Below are 13,246 nucleotides of genomic sequence, written 5' to 3'. Positions count from 1 at the left end.
GACAAATCTGTCACAATTTTGTTTTGTGGAAATACGCTTTCATTCCCATGAGTTTTAGCTGTTCGAAACCATTCTCATGTCAGAAAGTGGTGTCGATCTTCTCGTCTAACTCTCAGAAAAAAGCAAATAAATTGTGTAAAATAACACTGCCTTTTGAGGTCTGTTGTACTGTTGTCTGATGTCTCCTTCACTTTTCCCTTTCCTCAACCCTCTGATGCCTTTCCTCTCCATCCTCTCACAGCTCTGTATGCCAAAGGGTCTGGCATTCAGGACGCAGGTTGATTCTCGAGAGCCTCAGTTCCACTCCTATATTATCACCAGAGAGGACGGCTCTCGGACTTACGGCTTTGCCCTCACCTTCTTTGAGGAGGTGACCAGTAAGCAGATCTGCAGTGCCATGCAGACTCTTTACCACATGCACAACGCAGAGCAGTATGACATCTTGCACACTCCCACCTCACCACCGGGACCCGAAGCCCATCGACAACACCACCACCCCCAGACACGTCCTGTGCTCCACGCCGCACCAGCAATCTCCCGCCTGCAGCGCTTCAACTCGTATGACATCAGTCGTGACACGCTGTACGTGTCAAAGTGCATCTGCCTAATAACACCCATGGCCTTCCCTCAGGCCTGCAGGAAGGTGCTGCAGCAGCTTTACCAGGCTGTGTCTTCCCCCCAGCCCCCACCCCTCCCGCTGGAGAGCTTCATCTACAACATCCTCTATGAGGTGCCCCTGCCACCCTCTGGGCGTTCCCTCAAATTCTCAGGCGTGTACGGGCCTGTTGTGTGCCAGAGGCCGAGCACATCTGAGCTGCCACTCTTTGACTTTCCCATTGGTGAAATGTTTAATCTGCTCGGTGTAGAAAACGTTCTTCAGCTGTTCACCTGTGCCCTACTCGAGATGCAGATACTGCTCTACTCACAACGTAAGTAGTCATCCTGCAACTGTTACACTCAATGTTTCACGTCGCCTTCAGCATCCTGTCCCATTAGGCTGTATTGATTACGACTACCTATGTATCTTACTGACATTACAATCATATTTAAAAACATAAAAAAATTAATTAGCCGGGCTAACATGAAATCCTGTGTAGTTTGGACACAATTTATTAACACTATACATGTTTCTGACAAATTGGATCAAGGCTGTCCCAAGAGATGTGTCTGCAGCTGGGAGACCCATCAGTGTCATGTCATAAGACTGGATATTGTCTGGTGACCTGATGGTTACATAAACATTTCGGATGGATAGAATTACTATTTTAAAAAAAAGATGGCTATCATAGAGTGAGGTGAGACGGTATATTGTTTAAAAAATGATCTTACATTTTCAGACGGTCTCTCCTGGTAGACATTCATAGTGTCACACATTGTTCACATGAAAAGTGTAATACATTTCTGTGTCAAAAAGGGAAAAAACTGGAGATAGAAGGATTTCCTCCCCACTGGCCAATCACTATGTAAATTTAGTGTGAATGTGGGACTGTCCTTTACGAAAAGTGACCATAGTTTTAGCACACTTCGTTCTCATGGGGTGGGAGCTGGTATTTCCGAGGCACTTCTGACCGAGTATTTTGGCTCCGTTAGAATATCCTTGTTGGTCCTCCAAAAGCTTAGAAATGTTGTAAACTTTAAAAAAGTATTTATTCATTAACCTTTTTTGGGGATGGGGATGGGGGGGTTCTTGGTTCAATTTGAATAGAGTGTGTTACTTAATTCACAAGGGATTATTGGAAACACTATAGTCTTCAATGGCCAAAACAAATCAATTTGGCTGCTGATCTCTTTATGTAACATCCCTTTCATGCTCTCTTTCACCTAAAATCCAAGACGCAAAAATTGCACAGCGTACAACAATAATAGTATGTCGCTACACTACTTCATAATCCCTCTATGTGCCTAAATACAGAAACATTTGGGTCCAAAATTGCTGGATGGTTGTTTTAAAGGAACAGAAGTGCTGGCCTTAAGGCAAGGACACATGTTTGATATGCATGGCGGTACTATTATCCAAGAGGTTACATAACCTGTTGAGTGTTTCCTTTTAGTGTGAGGACCAGCCTGTGAGGACCAGCCTGTGTAAATGTCGGTCCCCATACCCGTCACAGGCAGCCCACTCTACCTCACATTTAAACATGTGTTTCTGTATGTAATGTTAATCTTTTGTGCACATATGTGCTACTCGGCTATGCAAGCCTATTGTGGTGATTCTTTGTGATTCATCCTTTAAGCAAGACACAATCAGTTACTGCATTTTATAATATATATGTGATAATATTTGGCAGTCCGAGACAGCCTGATCCCTGTTTGTATTTATTCAGGGGTAGTAACTGCTCGGTAAAGATTCCCGTGTGTGTGTGTGTGTGTGTGTGTGTGTGTGTGTGTGCGTGTGCGTGTGCGTGCGTGTGTGTGTGTGTGTGTGGAGAAACAAGGAAATCATTTAAGGATGCTGGGTCTGGTGTGGTGATTGGATCCATTACAATCGCAAGAGAAGGCAAATGGTTTACAAAAAGCCAGGGGCCGGGGGAGAGAAGCTCTTAAGGGGGGAAAGTTGTGGTGTTGCTAGGCAACCCAGAGACAGGGAGGATGGCAATGATGCAGGATGATTATTATTGGCTGGAAGTGACATCATGCCTCTTTTTACCCCCATGAGGCTGATCACTGCAGAATGTGTTCAGGGTGTTGTGTAGAATTAAGCCCTGGCAATCTTCCACTGGGGAAGATACGAGGGTTTGTTTGGAAAAGACTCGATGTACTTAAACACACACACACACACACACACACACACAGGCGAGGGATGCTCCGCAAATAAGGACAAAACTGTTTCTGAAGTGTGAAAAGCATAAATAGCTAAATCTCCGTCATCACAGTGTTATTGGCTGTGGCTTTATGATACATAATCTAGCTTGTCAATCAGCCATGCACAGATGATCAAACTGTACCTATTACACTTTAAATTAATCACTACTTTGAAGAGGAAATACAACATATTTTCTCATCATTGCCTCAAATGTGAATGTTAATCTTTTTTTATTTTCTTATTTTTTAACTGTTTGGACAAAACAAGAAATATAAAGATGTCATCTTGGGCACTGGGATATTGTCGTCGACATATTTCCCTGACATTTGAAAGACAAAACTCATTGATTAATCAAGAAAATAATCTGGAGATGAATCGATAATTAAAATAATCCTTACTTGTACCTGGCTCAGACTGCTAAATTTACTTAACAACAGATGTACAAGTTTGAGAATTTTAATTGTTTAAAAACAATAAGTAGCCTCCATTACTGTCATGGCAATAAGTCAAACAAACACAACACATTTTGTGTAATAAGCTGTTTGATGAGAACAACAGAATGAGGTTTCACTTCTGTGTGTTCAGTGTATTTTTAGCTCGCTGTGCTGCATCACTTTGCACTCAGTATGTAAACTTAACAGTTCAAGCATCCCTTCAAGTCTAAACTGCTACCGGTTCTCACATTTTATAATATATGTATGTAGAAGCAGTTGTACTTGACCCTATTTGACCTGAGGTAAAGTGGATTATTGTTCTGGTGGTCTAGAACAATAATGGATAATGTTGGTATCCTTGTCTCCATCCTGGGGAGAGGAAGCCTGCTGAGAGAGGGGAAGGCCAGGCTTGGGTGAGAGTCTCTTCTCATGGACCAGCACATGACCAAATGAAGGAATGGTATTTATTCTGGCACCATAACAGGAGAGGCAGAGCTGCTGACGAATGTCCTAGAAGTGTCAACAGGATAAAGCAGGAATGCAAATGAGGAAGGCTGGGAACATATTTGAATTTATACCAACCCTGAACATGAAGGAGTGCTGCTGTGGAGTCTTGACAAAGTACTTTAAAGACAGCTGATTGAAGCTGTGTTGCTGCTTATTGTATCCTCCAAAGAATGCAGGCCACAACGGCCTTATAGAGGACTTACTACTTAAATGAGATGGTCTAGCCCTGCAGACTTTTCAGGTTGTCAAAAATGTCAATAATGTCTTGGCACATTTGTAGGAGTCTTTGTTATGGGACAGGCCCTGTCAGTTTCTGGAGATCCACTCCCTAAATCTGCTTACAGCTTGTGGCTCATTACAGCTAATTCCTTTAAGGTTGGTCATTGATTTTCACTGAACTCCCACACCAACAGAACAGAAAATAACAAAGACAGCCAGGCTAAAGAGTTAACACTAGTAGGGTTGGGTGTTTCCTTTTGTCATGTCATGTTCGTCCACTTTGTCTCCACACTGTTCTCTTTGTACTGAACCCTGATTCAAACACAGAAACGCTCAGTACTTTACCTCAGCCAAACAGTGCTATTGCAGCAGGTGATTTCTGTTAGCAAACAGCAGAGTTTTTTTTTGGTAGGGCCATTAAATACATTTCAGCAAACATCCCCGTATGATTCAATGCAAAAAAAGTATCACACATTACTACTTTGCAGTTAAATATTTAACATTTATTCCAACACTTTGACATAATAAGAACATCATATTAATACAATTCTGGCAATCCTTTAACAGTGTAAACTATTTGATCATGCGTTAACTGCATGTTTTGTTTAATTTTTTTGCATTGGGAGGGGCTTATTGTTTTAAATCTTGCCCAGACGGTGTAATTCAGACCTGGGCATCTTACGGATCTCCCAGTCTGGCCTGCGTGAGGTCAAATAAACATAAAAAAATAAATAAATTAATGCTTTACAGAGACACTGCTTTTACTTTTAAGTGATTCATGTAGGTGTGCGCGCGCTTCCGTAGCCTCACCAACAGACAGTGTTGACGGATTAAGCCTGAGGTGAAAGCACGTATTGTTATGTAGCTTCTGTTTACAACAAGCATCAAATGCTGTAACAAGCAGCTTCTCCCCACTAAGCGCTCACACCGGCAGGCTTCGCATCCAGGTTGAAAGTTTATCGCGCATGCGCAAAGCTCCAAAGATCACAGTCAAATTACGTGTTGCACAACTCTTCTGCCGTTTGCAGTTGTCTGGCACAAGAAGAGTGAACAACGTATATCAGGCAAAGGCATTGTGACGAAAAACTTTTTGGGGAATAAATTGTGGGAAGAGTTATGCAACCTGTTTCCGAATTTGAATGTCAGGAGTTGGTCTTACAATGCACTTTAATAGTTTACAATGATAATAAAATATTAACGATGTTAGCAAGGCAGTCCATTATGAGCCATGCAAAAACGGATTTCTGCCCTCTGGGTTTCAGTCCTCTACTACTACGACTACTACTACTAGTACTAGTAGTAGTAGTAGTAGTCGTAGTAAGTAGTAGTAGTAGTACTAGTAGTCGTCAAGTCATTAACATTGCAGGGATTTTGTTGATTGTGCTGTGGAAACCACCATTTAGTAGAACATGTTGCACCATATATGATCTGTCAATATCATGACAATTTTTTAGAGTAATTCATTACTTTAAGTCAGAAAATAAACCCTCAAATTTGCTCTGTACTGCTGGACCATATCGCTGATTTGGTTACCGTTTATCCTTCACCATTGGTCTCTTTTTGTGTGTGTGCATAAAACAGATTACCAGAGGCTGATGACGGTGGCAGAGAGCATCACAGCCTTAATGTTCCCCTTCCAGTGGCAGCATGTGTACGTTCCCATTCTGCCTGCCTCCCTCCTCCACTTCCTGGACGCTCCTGTGCCGTATCTCATGGGCCTCCAATCCAACGGACAGGATGATCGCACCAAGCTCGAGCTGCCACAGGAGGTATAAACACAACCAATGACCTCCCCATCATTTGGTTTATTTTAATATTTTATGTTTTGCTTACTTTTTAAATTGTAGTAAATTGCTGCTGAATTAACTGTTATTATAGGATTATTATATTAATCTATACTGTACCAAGAGGCATGAACAGTATTGTAGATTTTGTATTTACAATCAGTAGAAGTTTAATTATTGTCATTCTGCATGTTGTACTGCTCACATAAGCCAAGGTGGACAGTTTTTTGCTGCATTTTTAAACAGTCATCAGTTTGCTCATTAGGAACAATTGTCTGGTTCACATTTCACACAGACAGAGACGTGCGCAGGAAGTGTGACCTGCTCTCAAACATGTTGGATGAATGTAAAGGCTGCTCTAATAATTCTATTGGGATATACAAATGGACTTTGTTGTTAAACTTGTTAGACATGTTAGCAATACCTAATTTTAGCATTAGCTCAGTATGATTATTTATATATATTTTTTTCATGCTTCATTTTTTGGTTTATTGTCTTTTTCCAGGCTAACTTGTGTTTTGTGGACATTGACAAGCATTTCATCGATCTGCCAGAGGAGCTGCCCCAGTTTCCCAATAAACTGGAGTTCATTCAGGAGATCTCTGAGATACTCATGTCCTTTGGCATGTCTCCAGAGGGGAATATTCACTCCAGCGACACCCAGATTAAGTACCGGAGCTTCCGATCTGTTGATATGGTCTCTGACAAGCGCAATGGGAACCTGGCCTCTCCCCTCAACTCCTACCTGCTGAGGGAGAATGAAACCATTGCCAGACTGCAGGCTCTGGTCAAGAGAACGGGTGTGAGTCTGGAGAAGGTGAGAAATTATGTCATCTCATTAATTAAAAGTGGACTGCACAAATATAGAATCAGACCTGGTTGTGCCTGGAACTCAATCTTTAAAACAAATTTTGAAATTATAGTTAAATAGTAAAAACGGCCTTGCAAACATATCATTTTTACATTTTTATATATTTTCAGCTGGAATTAATTTCCTTTCTTACATTTGCCGCTGTATTCTGCCTGCCTATAAATTATGTAGTGATGGCATGATAATCAATGTTGCTACATGAACTGAAAAGATAGAAATGTTTTTTTGTATCATACAGTTACTTCCATCATTATTGCAGTAAGGGACAATGAACCAAAGGGGGAGCCCTTCTGCTGCACCGTGGCCTGGTGGATGTCAATTGCATTTGATGTTTTTCAGAAAACACTATGTATTTAAAAATAGAAGAGAGATATGTTAAGTTTCTTTAATTGTGAATGTACGTAGATCCTTATCATATTTGAGTTATTACGGAGTGAATATGTTTACTTTCTCCAAGGAAATTGTATTGAGATGCTCAGTAGCTGTCCTCCTGCCAGTGTTTCGAGCTTCATGTTAATAGAACAGGTCGCTAACAAAGTGGGATCTGGAAGATGTTTCGCAGATTCATCTGAGAGACTTCAACAGTTCAAAACATCAAACCGTTGCCCTTGAAAGCCAGGTGGTTGATGTTTCACAGCTTAGATGACAGAAACCCTGGAGTTGGCTCATTTCACTTGAGTGTCTTACAAACGATGAACTACATTCTCGAAAGACCGCCAAATGAGGAATAAGCTGCTAATTCGAGAAAATGACTGTATGTGCAGCCTAATCAGTTCATGCACTGGTGGCCAGCATTGCTTTCCATGAACGGATCAGCTCTTCATCTGTGTATTGTTTCCCTTTACATCTATGAGGTCAGACCTCCCTTATAGGTAATCTTATCTAAACTCACTGCTAAATTTAAGGGAACAAAGCAGTGATTTGAAGAGATTCTTGGGTCACATTGTTTGATTGCGGCTTTGGTTTACAATTGCACATAAACCCAGTGGTACTGCTCTTTGTTATTGTAGCCTCCTTGTGCTGGTATCTGTCCAGCTGACCCACTAACATGCTAACAAGGAGTCAGTTTGCTCTGGGTCATGAATCAAAACAGATGACTTCCTTTCCCACAACCCTGATGCTTCATCTGTAACCTCTGGTATCAGTCAGACAAGATAACATGAAGAACATTGTTCTGCTTTCTTTCATCTGACGTCTGTCTGTCACACCTTTTCTTGTTTTCTGTGTGTGTGCGTGTGTGCGTGCGTGTGTGCGTGTGTGCGTGTGTGTGTGTGTGTGTGTGTGTGTGTGTGTGTGTGTGTGTGTGTGTGTGTGCGCGTGTGTGTGGATATGCTCATGAACATCAGCTGGAGGTGACAGAGGATGCCAGCAGCAATAAGGACATGCGGGTTCAGTGTGACGAAGAAGAGCTAAAGATGCACAAGATCAACATCCATGTGCGCGAGGTCTTTGCCAACCGTTTCACTCAGATGTTTGCAGACTACGAGGTGTTTGTGATCCAGCCAAACCAGGACAAAGAGTCCTGGTTCACCAATCGAGACCAGATGCAAAACTTTGACAAGGTAAAGTGTTATATATAGTTTGTTAATAGCATAATATAGTGATTGGTATTAATATGACATTAAATTCAACCCTTTTATTTTGTGTGTGAAGGCCTCCTTCCTGTCTGACCAGCCAGAGCCCTACCTGCCCTTCCTGTCACGTTTCTTGGAGACACAGATGTTTGCCTCCTTCATCGATAGTAAGATCCTCTGTCATGATGATGAGGAGAAGGAGCACACGCTGAGGGTGTTTGACTTCCGTGTGGATAAGATTCGCATGCTGAACGTCCGCACGCCCACACTACGCACATCGATGTACCAGAAATGCACAAACATCGAAGAAGCAGGTAAAGAAAAAGAAAAGCCTCAACACTTTGTAACCTAAGGAAAATTCTGTGATGGGATTAAGTTTAAAAATTAATAGTTTCACCATAGCATCATAATGGGACAGTAAAAAATAAGCTTCTGTAATGTTTAATTATAACCCTGTGTAAAGCTAAAACTTTCAATTTAAAGTTTTGTGAATGTAAAATAATAAAAGACCTTACAAGTCTGATAAAACTCATTTTATTTAAGTGCGGCCATGAGTTAATTTGAAGTTATAAACTTCTGACAGACTCTGTGATTTTCTCTATTTCGTAAACTGACTGGAAACAATACGGTAATTACCAGTCATCCTGCTTACATCGAGGTATGACAAGCCGATAGGCTTCTGCCAATTGGCTCCGTCACTCCGAGCTAAACACTCAACAAAGTCACGACTGTTTGCTGTCCTGGCTCCTCAATGGTGGAATGAGTCCCCATTGACATCAAGACAGCAGAAAGTCTCTACATCTTCCGCCTCAAACTAAGAACACGTCTTTTTCGACTACACATTAAAGAAAGAATGTAGCACTGTTGCAGCACTTAGATGGCTCTTACTGATGGCACTTGTTGTTTAACTTTCTTGAAGAAATTGTACTTTCTTGATTCTTGTTGTTCTCACGGTTGAATGCACTTATTGTAAGTTGCTTTGGATAAAAGCATCAGCTAAATAACATATAATGTAGACTCAAAGAGGATTGATGGACTTTCTATGGACTTGTCTGTATAGTAACTTTTAACTTTAACTCAGAACACATGTCAACAGTGTTTCATTCTAGTTTGGACATGCTAAATTTGTTTTATTTACATACCACTCCAAATGAATGAATCCTGTGTGAGAACCTTAATGCAATGAAAAAATCAATTGTTACAAAGCTTGGGAAACATTATGTTATTTACAATTTAAAATTACTTTTGCTGATCTTTATGGTGATGATCTGATAACTTGCAGCATGCAGGCGAATGGGGATAGTACATATTTTATAAGGAATTAAATATTTCTACTTGTAAATATCTTAGTTCTATTGTGTTCCTCTAAACTCTTTGGTGCTTTTGTTAACATGAGTCATGTGTGGGTGGGTTGTTAATCAGGAATCAAACAATCACTGTCTGAAGCTGAATACATTGGGTGTCTTTAAGAAAAACGAAAACTGCTATTTTGAGCCTTTATTCTTCTTTTGATTCTGTGGTTGTTTGAAAGGAAATGTCTTTTTCTATTTAAAGTCCTCTTTCTTCTGTTGTCAGTCATTTGCTAAGAAATAAATTAGAGATCCTTTGTCATAGTTTTCGTGGTTTCTTAAAAAGAGAAAATATAAGAATCTTATTTGGATGATTGGTAAGAAGATAAAATAGGATAATTACTTAGTTTCTGACTATGGGACATTTTGGTAATTTGGTTTCCTATTGATCAATTGTTTGAGTAGATTCCTCAGCAGCGTGCAGAGTTAATTACCAGATGAACTCATGAATTGTAACTTTTTAATATTCCGATTTTGTCCCAAAATCATCTTACTGTCCCAAGAACTCTTAATCACTTGCATCTTAAAAATGAAAGTAATACAATTTCAATAAATTAACAAGATGAGCATGACTCATCCTGTAATTGCATCCTTTCTGCAGAAAAAGCCATCGAGATGAGAGTCATAAAGATTGACCACACCGCCCTGCACCCCCACCTGCTGGACATGAAGATCGGTCAGGGACGCTACGAGCAGGGTTTCTTCCCCCGACTGCAGTCTGACGTGCTTTCCACTGGGCCCACCACCAACAAGTGAATATTTTACATCACTGTCGCCTCAAACATTTTGTAATTTGTAGTTATTTAATCTTCACTATATTAAATCTGAGCTTGATGCCCGTTTTGTGTTTCAGATGGGCAAAGAGGAGTGCGCCCGCCCAGTGGAGGAGGAGGGATCGACAAAAGCAGCACGCTGAGCACCTTTATTTAGACAACGACCAGAGAGAGGTATGCGATCACCACAGTGTCTTCTTTTCTTGGCTGAGCTCTGTTGTCTGTGTTCACTTTGCATGATCTGTTTGCTTTATTTTGACTTTGCTCTCACCATCTTGTCTGCTTTCCCACCTCCCTCTCACACCTCTGGTCACTTTCTCTGCCTCTCTGCCTCTCTTGCACTCACGCTCACATTACTCTCAGCATGTAGAGTGTTTGTTTCCGGAGCTGCAGCTCTTGCTGTTTCTTGACTACTACTGGCTCTCGCAGTCCTTCAAGCCATGTCTAAAGTCGGTGACTGTGGATGTGGTATGTGTTGGTTGTTTGTGAGGCCTTTTAGCTTTCACAGTGGGGCCACACAAACCTGTCCACCCATGTGATCTTTACTTCCCTCTGCTTCCTTCACCATCACCAGCTGAGCTTTATCTAATTATCTGTCACTTTTTCCATAGCATGTCATGTTTGGGAACTCATAAAAAACAAAGTACAATATATTTTATAAATTTTTTTCTAGATTATCAACATGTTTTGTTTCAGAACTAAATAGTTGTATCCAATCTGCTTGATTAAATATATAGATGTTAGTTATTGCTTTTGCTGACAGAGTGTATCTGTTTCCTTTTTGTGGTTAGCTGACTGAAAACTGTCTTTTACTAGAAGTACATCCAGGAAGCCAGGAACCTCGGTACAACCATCCGACAGCCCAAGTTGTCCAACTTGTCACCTTCTGTCATTGCTCAGACCAACTGGAAATTTGTTGAAGGACTGCTGAAGGAGTGCAGAAACAAGGTTTGTGTATGACTCTGATGTGGTTAGTTATTTTTGCTGTGATATCTACTGCAAAAAATAGGTTCATCACTTTTTTTACACATGCTTAAAGATATGTTATACAAAGAAATTCAGAATGAGTACAGTAGTGCAAAGAATTTAGCAGAGAATCTCTGTTTTTGGAGTTACGACCAATTTTCTAATTTCTGAATTTAGTTATTCCGTATTTTTTTTAACAATATGCAGAACGTAATGTAATAACCGACTCACTCGAGTTATTTTTCCTACTGCAGAAAAACAAATATCAGAATTTGACGTCCAATATTATTAGTTTGATTTAGTCATTGTCAGCAGAACGTCCAGTAACGACAGTGTGTGCCTCTCCTTTATGGAGCCAGTACAGTCTCAATGGTAAATGCACACAGAAGGATTCACAAATACATTCCAATAATTTATATAAATGTAAAAAATAATCACAAATATATTTCTGCATTTGTATGTATTCATTTGTGAATCACACTGCATTTGTGGCTCCACAATTTGTGGCTCCACATTTACTAATACTGAATCCTTCTGTGTGCATTTGTGAATAAAATATATTTGTGAATTGTTCTGTGCACATTTGTAAATCTTTGTGCGCATTTGTAAATCTTTGTGTGCATTTACCATAATTGAGACTGTACTGGCTCCATACTCCTTGCAGACCAAGCGTATGCTCGTAGAGAAGATGGGTCGGGAGGCCGTGGAGTTGGGTCATGGAGAGGTCAGCATCACTGGTGTTGAAGAAAACACTCTTATTGCGAGTCTCTGTGACCTCCTGGAGAGGATCTGGAGTCACGGGCTGCAGGTCAAACAGGTCAGAAAGAACAACATCAAAGGAGTTGTCATTTAATGTAATTGGTCCTCCACAGCTAGTGGAACTCCAGTGTGTCCTTAGCGCAATTAACGACACTAATGAATGTTTTTAGGGTAAATCGGCCTTGTGGTCCCACCTGCTGCACTACCAGGAGAGCAAAGAGAAGACAAATGCAACTCCAGGTTGTTTGGGACCTCCAGGTAAAGGCTGAAATGACCTCATGAACAAAATTATTTAACAAATAAGTGACTGCAATTACACATCTTTTTTTCCACACCAGGTTTCATTCATGACGCAGAAAGACGCAAATCTGATGGTGGTGGATCAGCAATGCCACCTCTTAAAGTCTCCCTGATACAGGACATGAGGTGAGAAGGACTACAGGTTATTTAGTTGTGAGCTTATGAGGTCATCGATAAAAGATGAAGTCTTGCCTGATTTCATCCAGTGTTCTTAAAACTGATAGTATACATTAGCTGATTGTCAATGTAAAGTAAGTTGGACTAAGACTGCCTCCTTGTGGTTAACTATCAAACAAGAACTTTATAGAGTTTTCTATGTTGGACTGATGGTCTATGGATCAAAGGATTTTCATGGTGTCAAATTAATCATAAGTTAAGTTGGCCCAATGCAATCTGTTTTATCATGGGTTACTCCACACATTCAAAGGAGGCAATTCAACAGCAATCAAAAACAGATTGCAGTTTGTCTGTAGGGAAAATTAAATTAAATTAGTTTGTCTGTTTTGGTTCAGTGACTGAAACATTTTTGAGATCTCATGTCCCAAATAAATAACGTTTTTTTCATAGCGCTCAGAGTATTACTAGATAAATGTCATGCTTCACAGTTATAATGGTTAGTAATATATTATTATAATGGAACCTTTTCTGTTTTCTAGATTTGTATCGACTAAGTTAAACTTCATGGAGTGATGTAAATAAGTCTAATGCAAAATATATCTTCAGAAACCAGTAACGCCACTGTAAAAGTTCCTTTCTGACCTGGTTGAAGTTCACGCTTTTGTACATATATACAGTTTGATGATGTAAAATTTTAAAAGTCAGTACTATCGTGTATAATTTATATATTTCTTGAATACTAGTGACCTCAAATGTTATGAGTCCACTAAGACGAGCCACATTATTTGAA

At 40.3% G+C, this 13,246-nt stretch overlaps 1 protein-coding gene across 2 annotated transcripts in view; it reads left to right on the top strand.

Annotated features, from left to right (window-relative positions):
* Positions 1-13,246, top strand: part of dennd5a (DENN/MADD domain containing 5A) — a 29,282-nt gene that overhangs the window by 8,344 nt on the left and 7,692 nt on the right. For both annotated transcript variants that reach the window (XM_068596010.1, XM_068596009.1), the window contains 11 exons: positions 242-929; positions 5,545-5,732; positions 6,253-6,564; positions 7,965-8,180; positions 8,272-8,506; positions 10,143-10,293; positions 10,395-10,488; positions 11,131-11,262; positions 11,945-12,097; positions 12,210-12,297; positions 12,378-12,465. In XM_068596010.1, coding sequence (XP_068452111.1) covers positions 242-929; positions 5,545-5,732; positions 6,253-6,564; positions 7,965-8,180; positions 8,272-8,506; positions 10,143-10,293; positions 10,395-10,488; positions 11,131-11,262; positions 11,945-12,097; positions 12,210-12,297; positions 12,378-12,465 — 2,345 coding nt within the window. The remainder of the gene's footprint in view (positions 1-241; positions 930-5,544; positions 5,733-6,252; positions 6,565-7,964; positions 8,181-8,271; positions 8,507-10,142; positions 10,294-10,394; positions 10,489-11,130; positions 11,263-11,944; positions 12,098-12,209; positions 12,298-12,377; positions 12,466-13,246) is intronic.

This window comes from Clinocottus analis, unplaced genomic scaffold, assembly GCF_023055335.1.
Source record: "Clinocottus analis isolate CAN_PGR_092001 unplaced genomic scaffold, fCliAna1.0.p SCAF_33, whole genome shotgun sequence".
Lineage (NCBI taxonomy): Eukaryota > Metazoa > Chordata > Actinopteri > Perciformes > Cottidae > Clinocottus > Clinocottus analis.
Note: the sequence above shows the minus strand (reverse complement) of the source record. Positions and strands in the feature narration are given on the sequence as shown.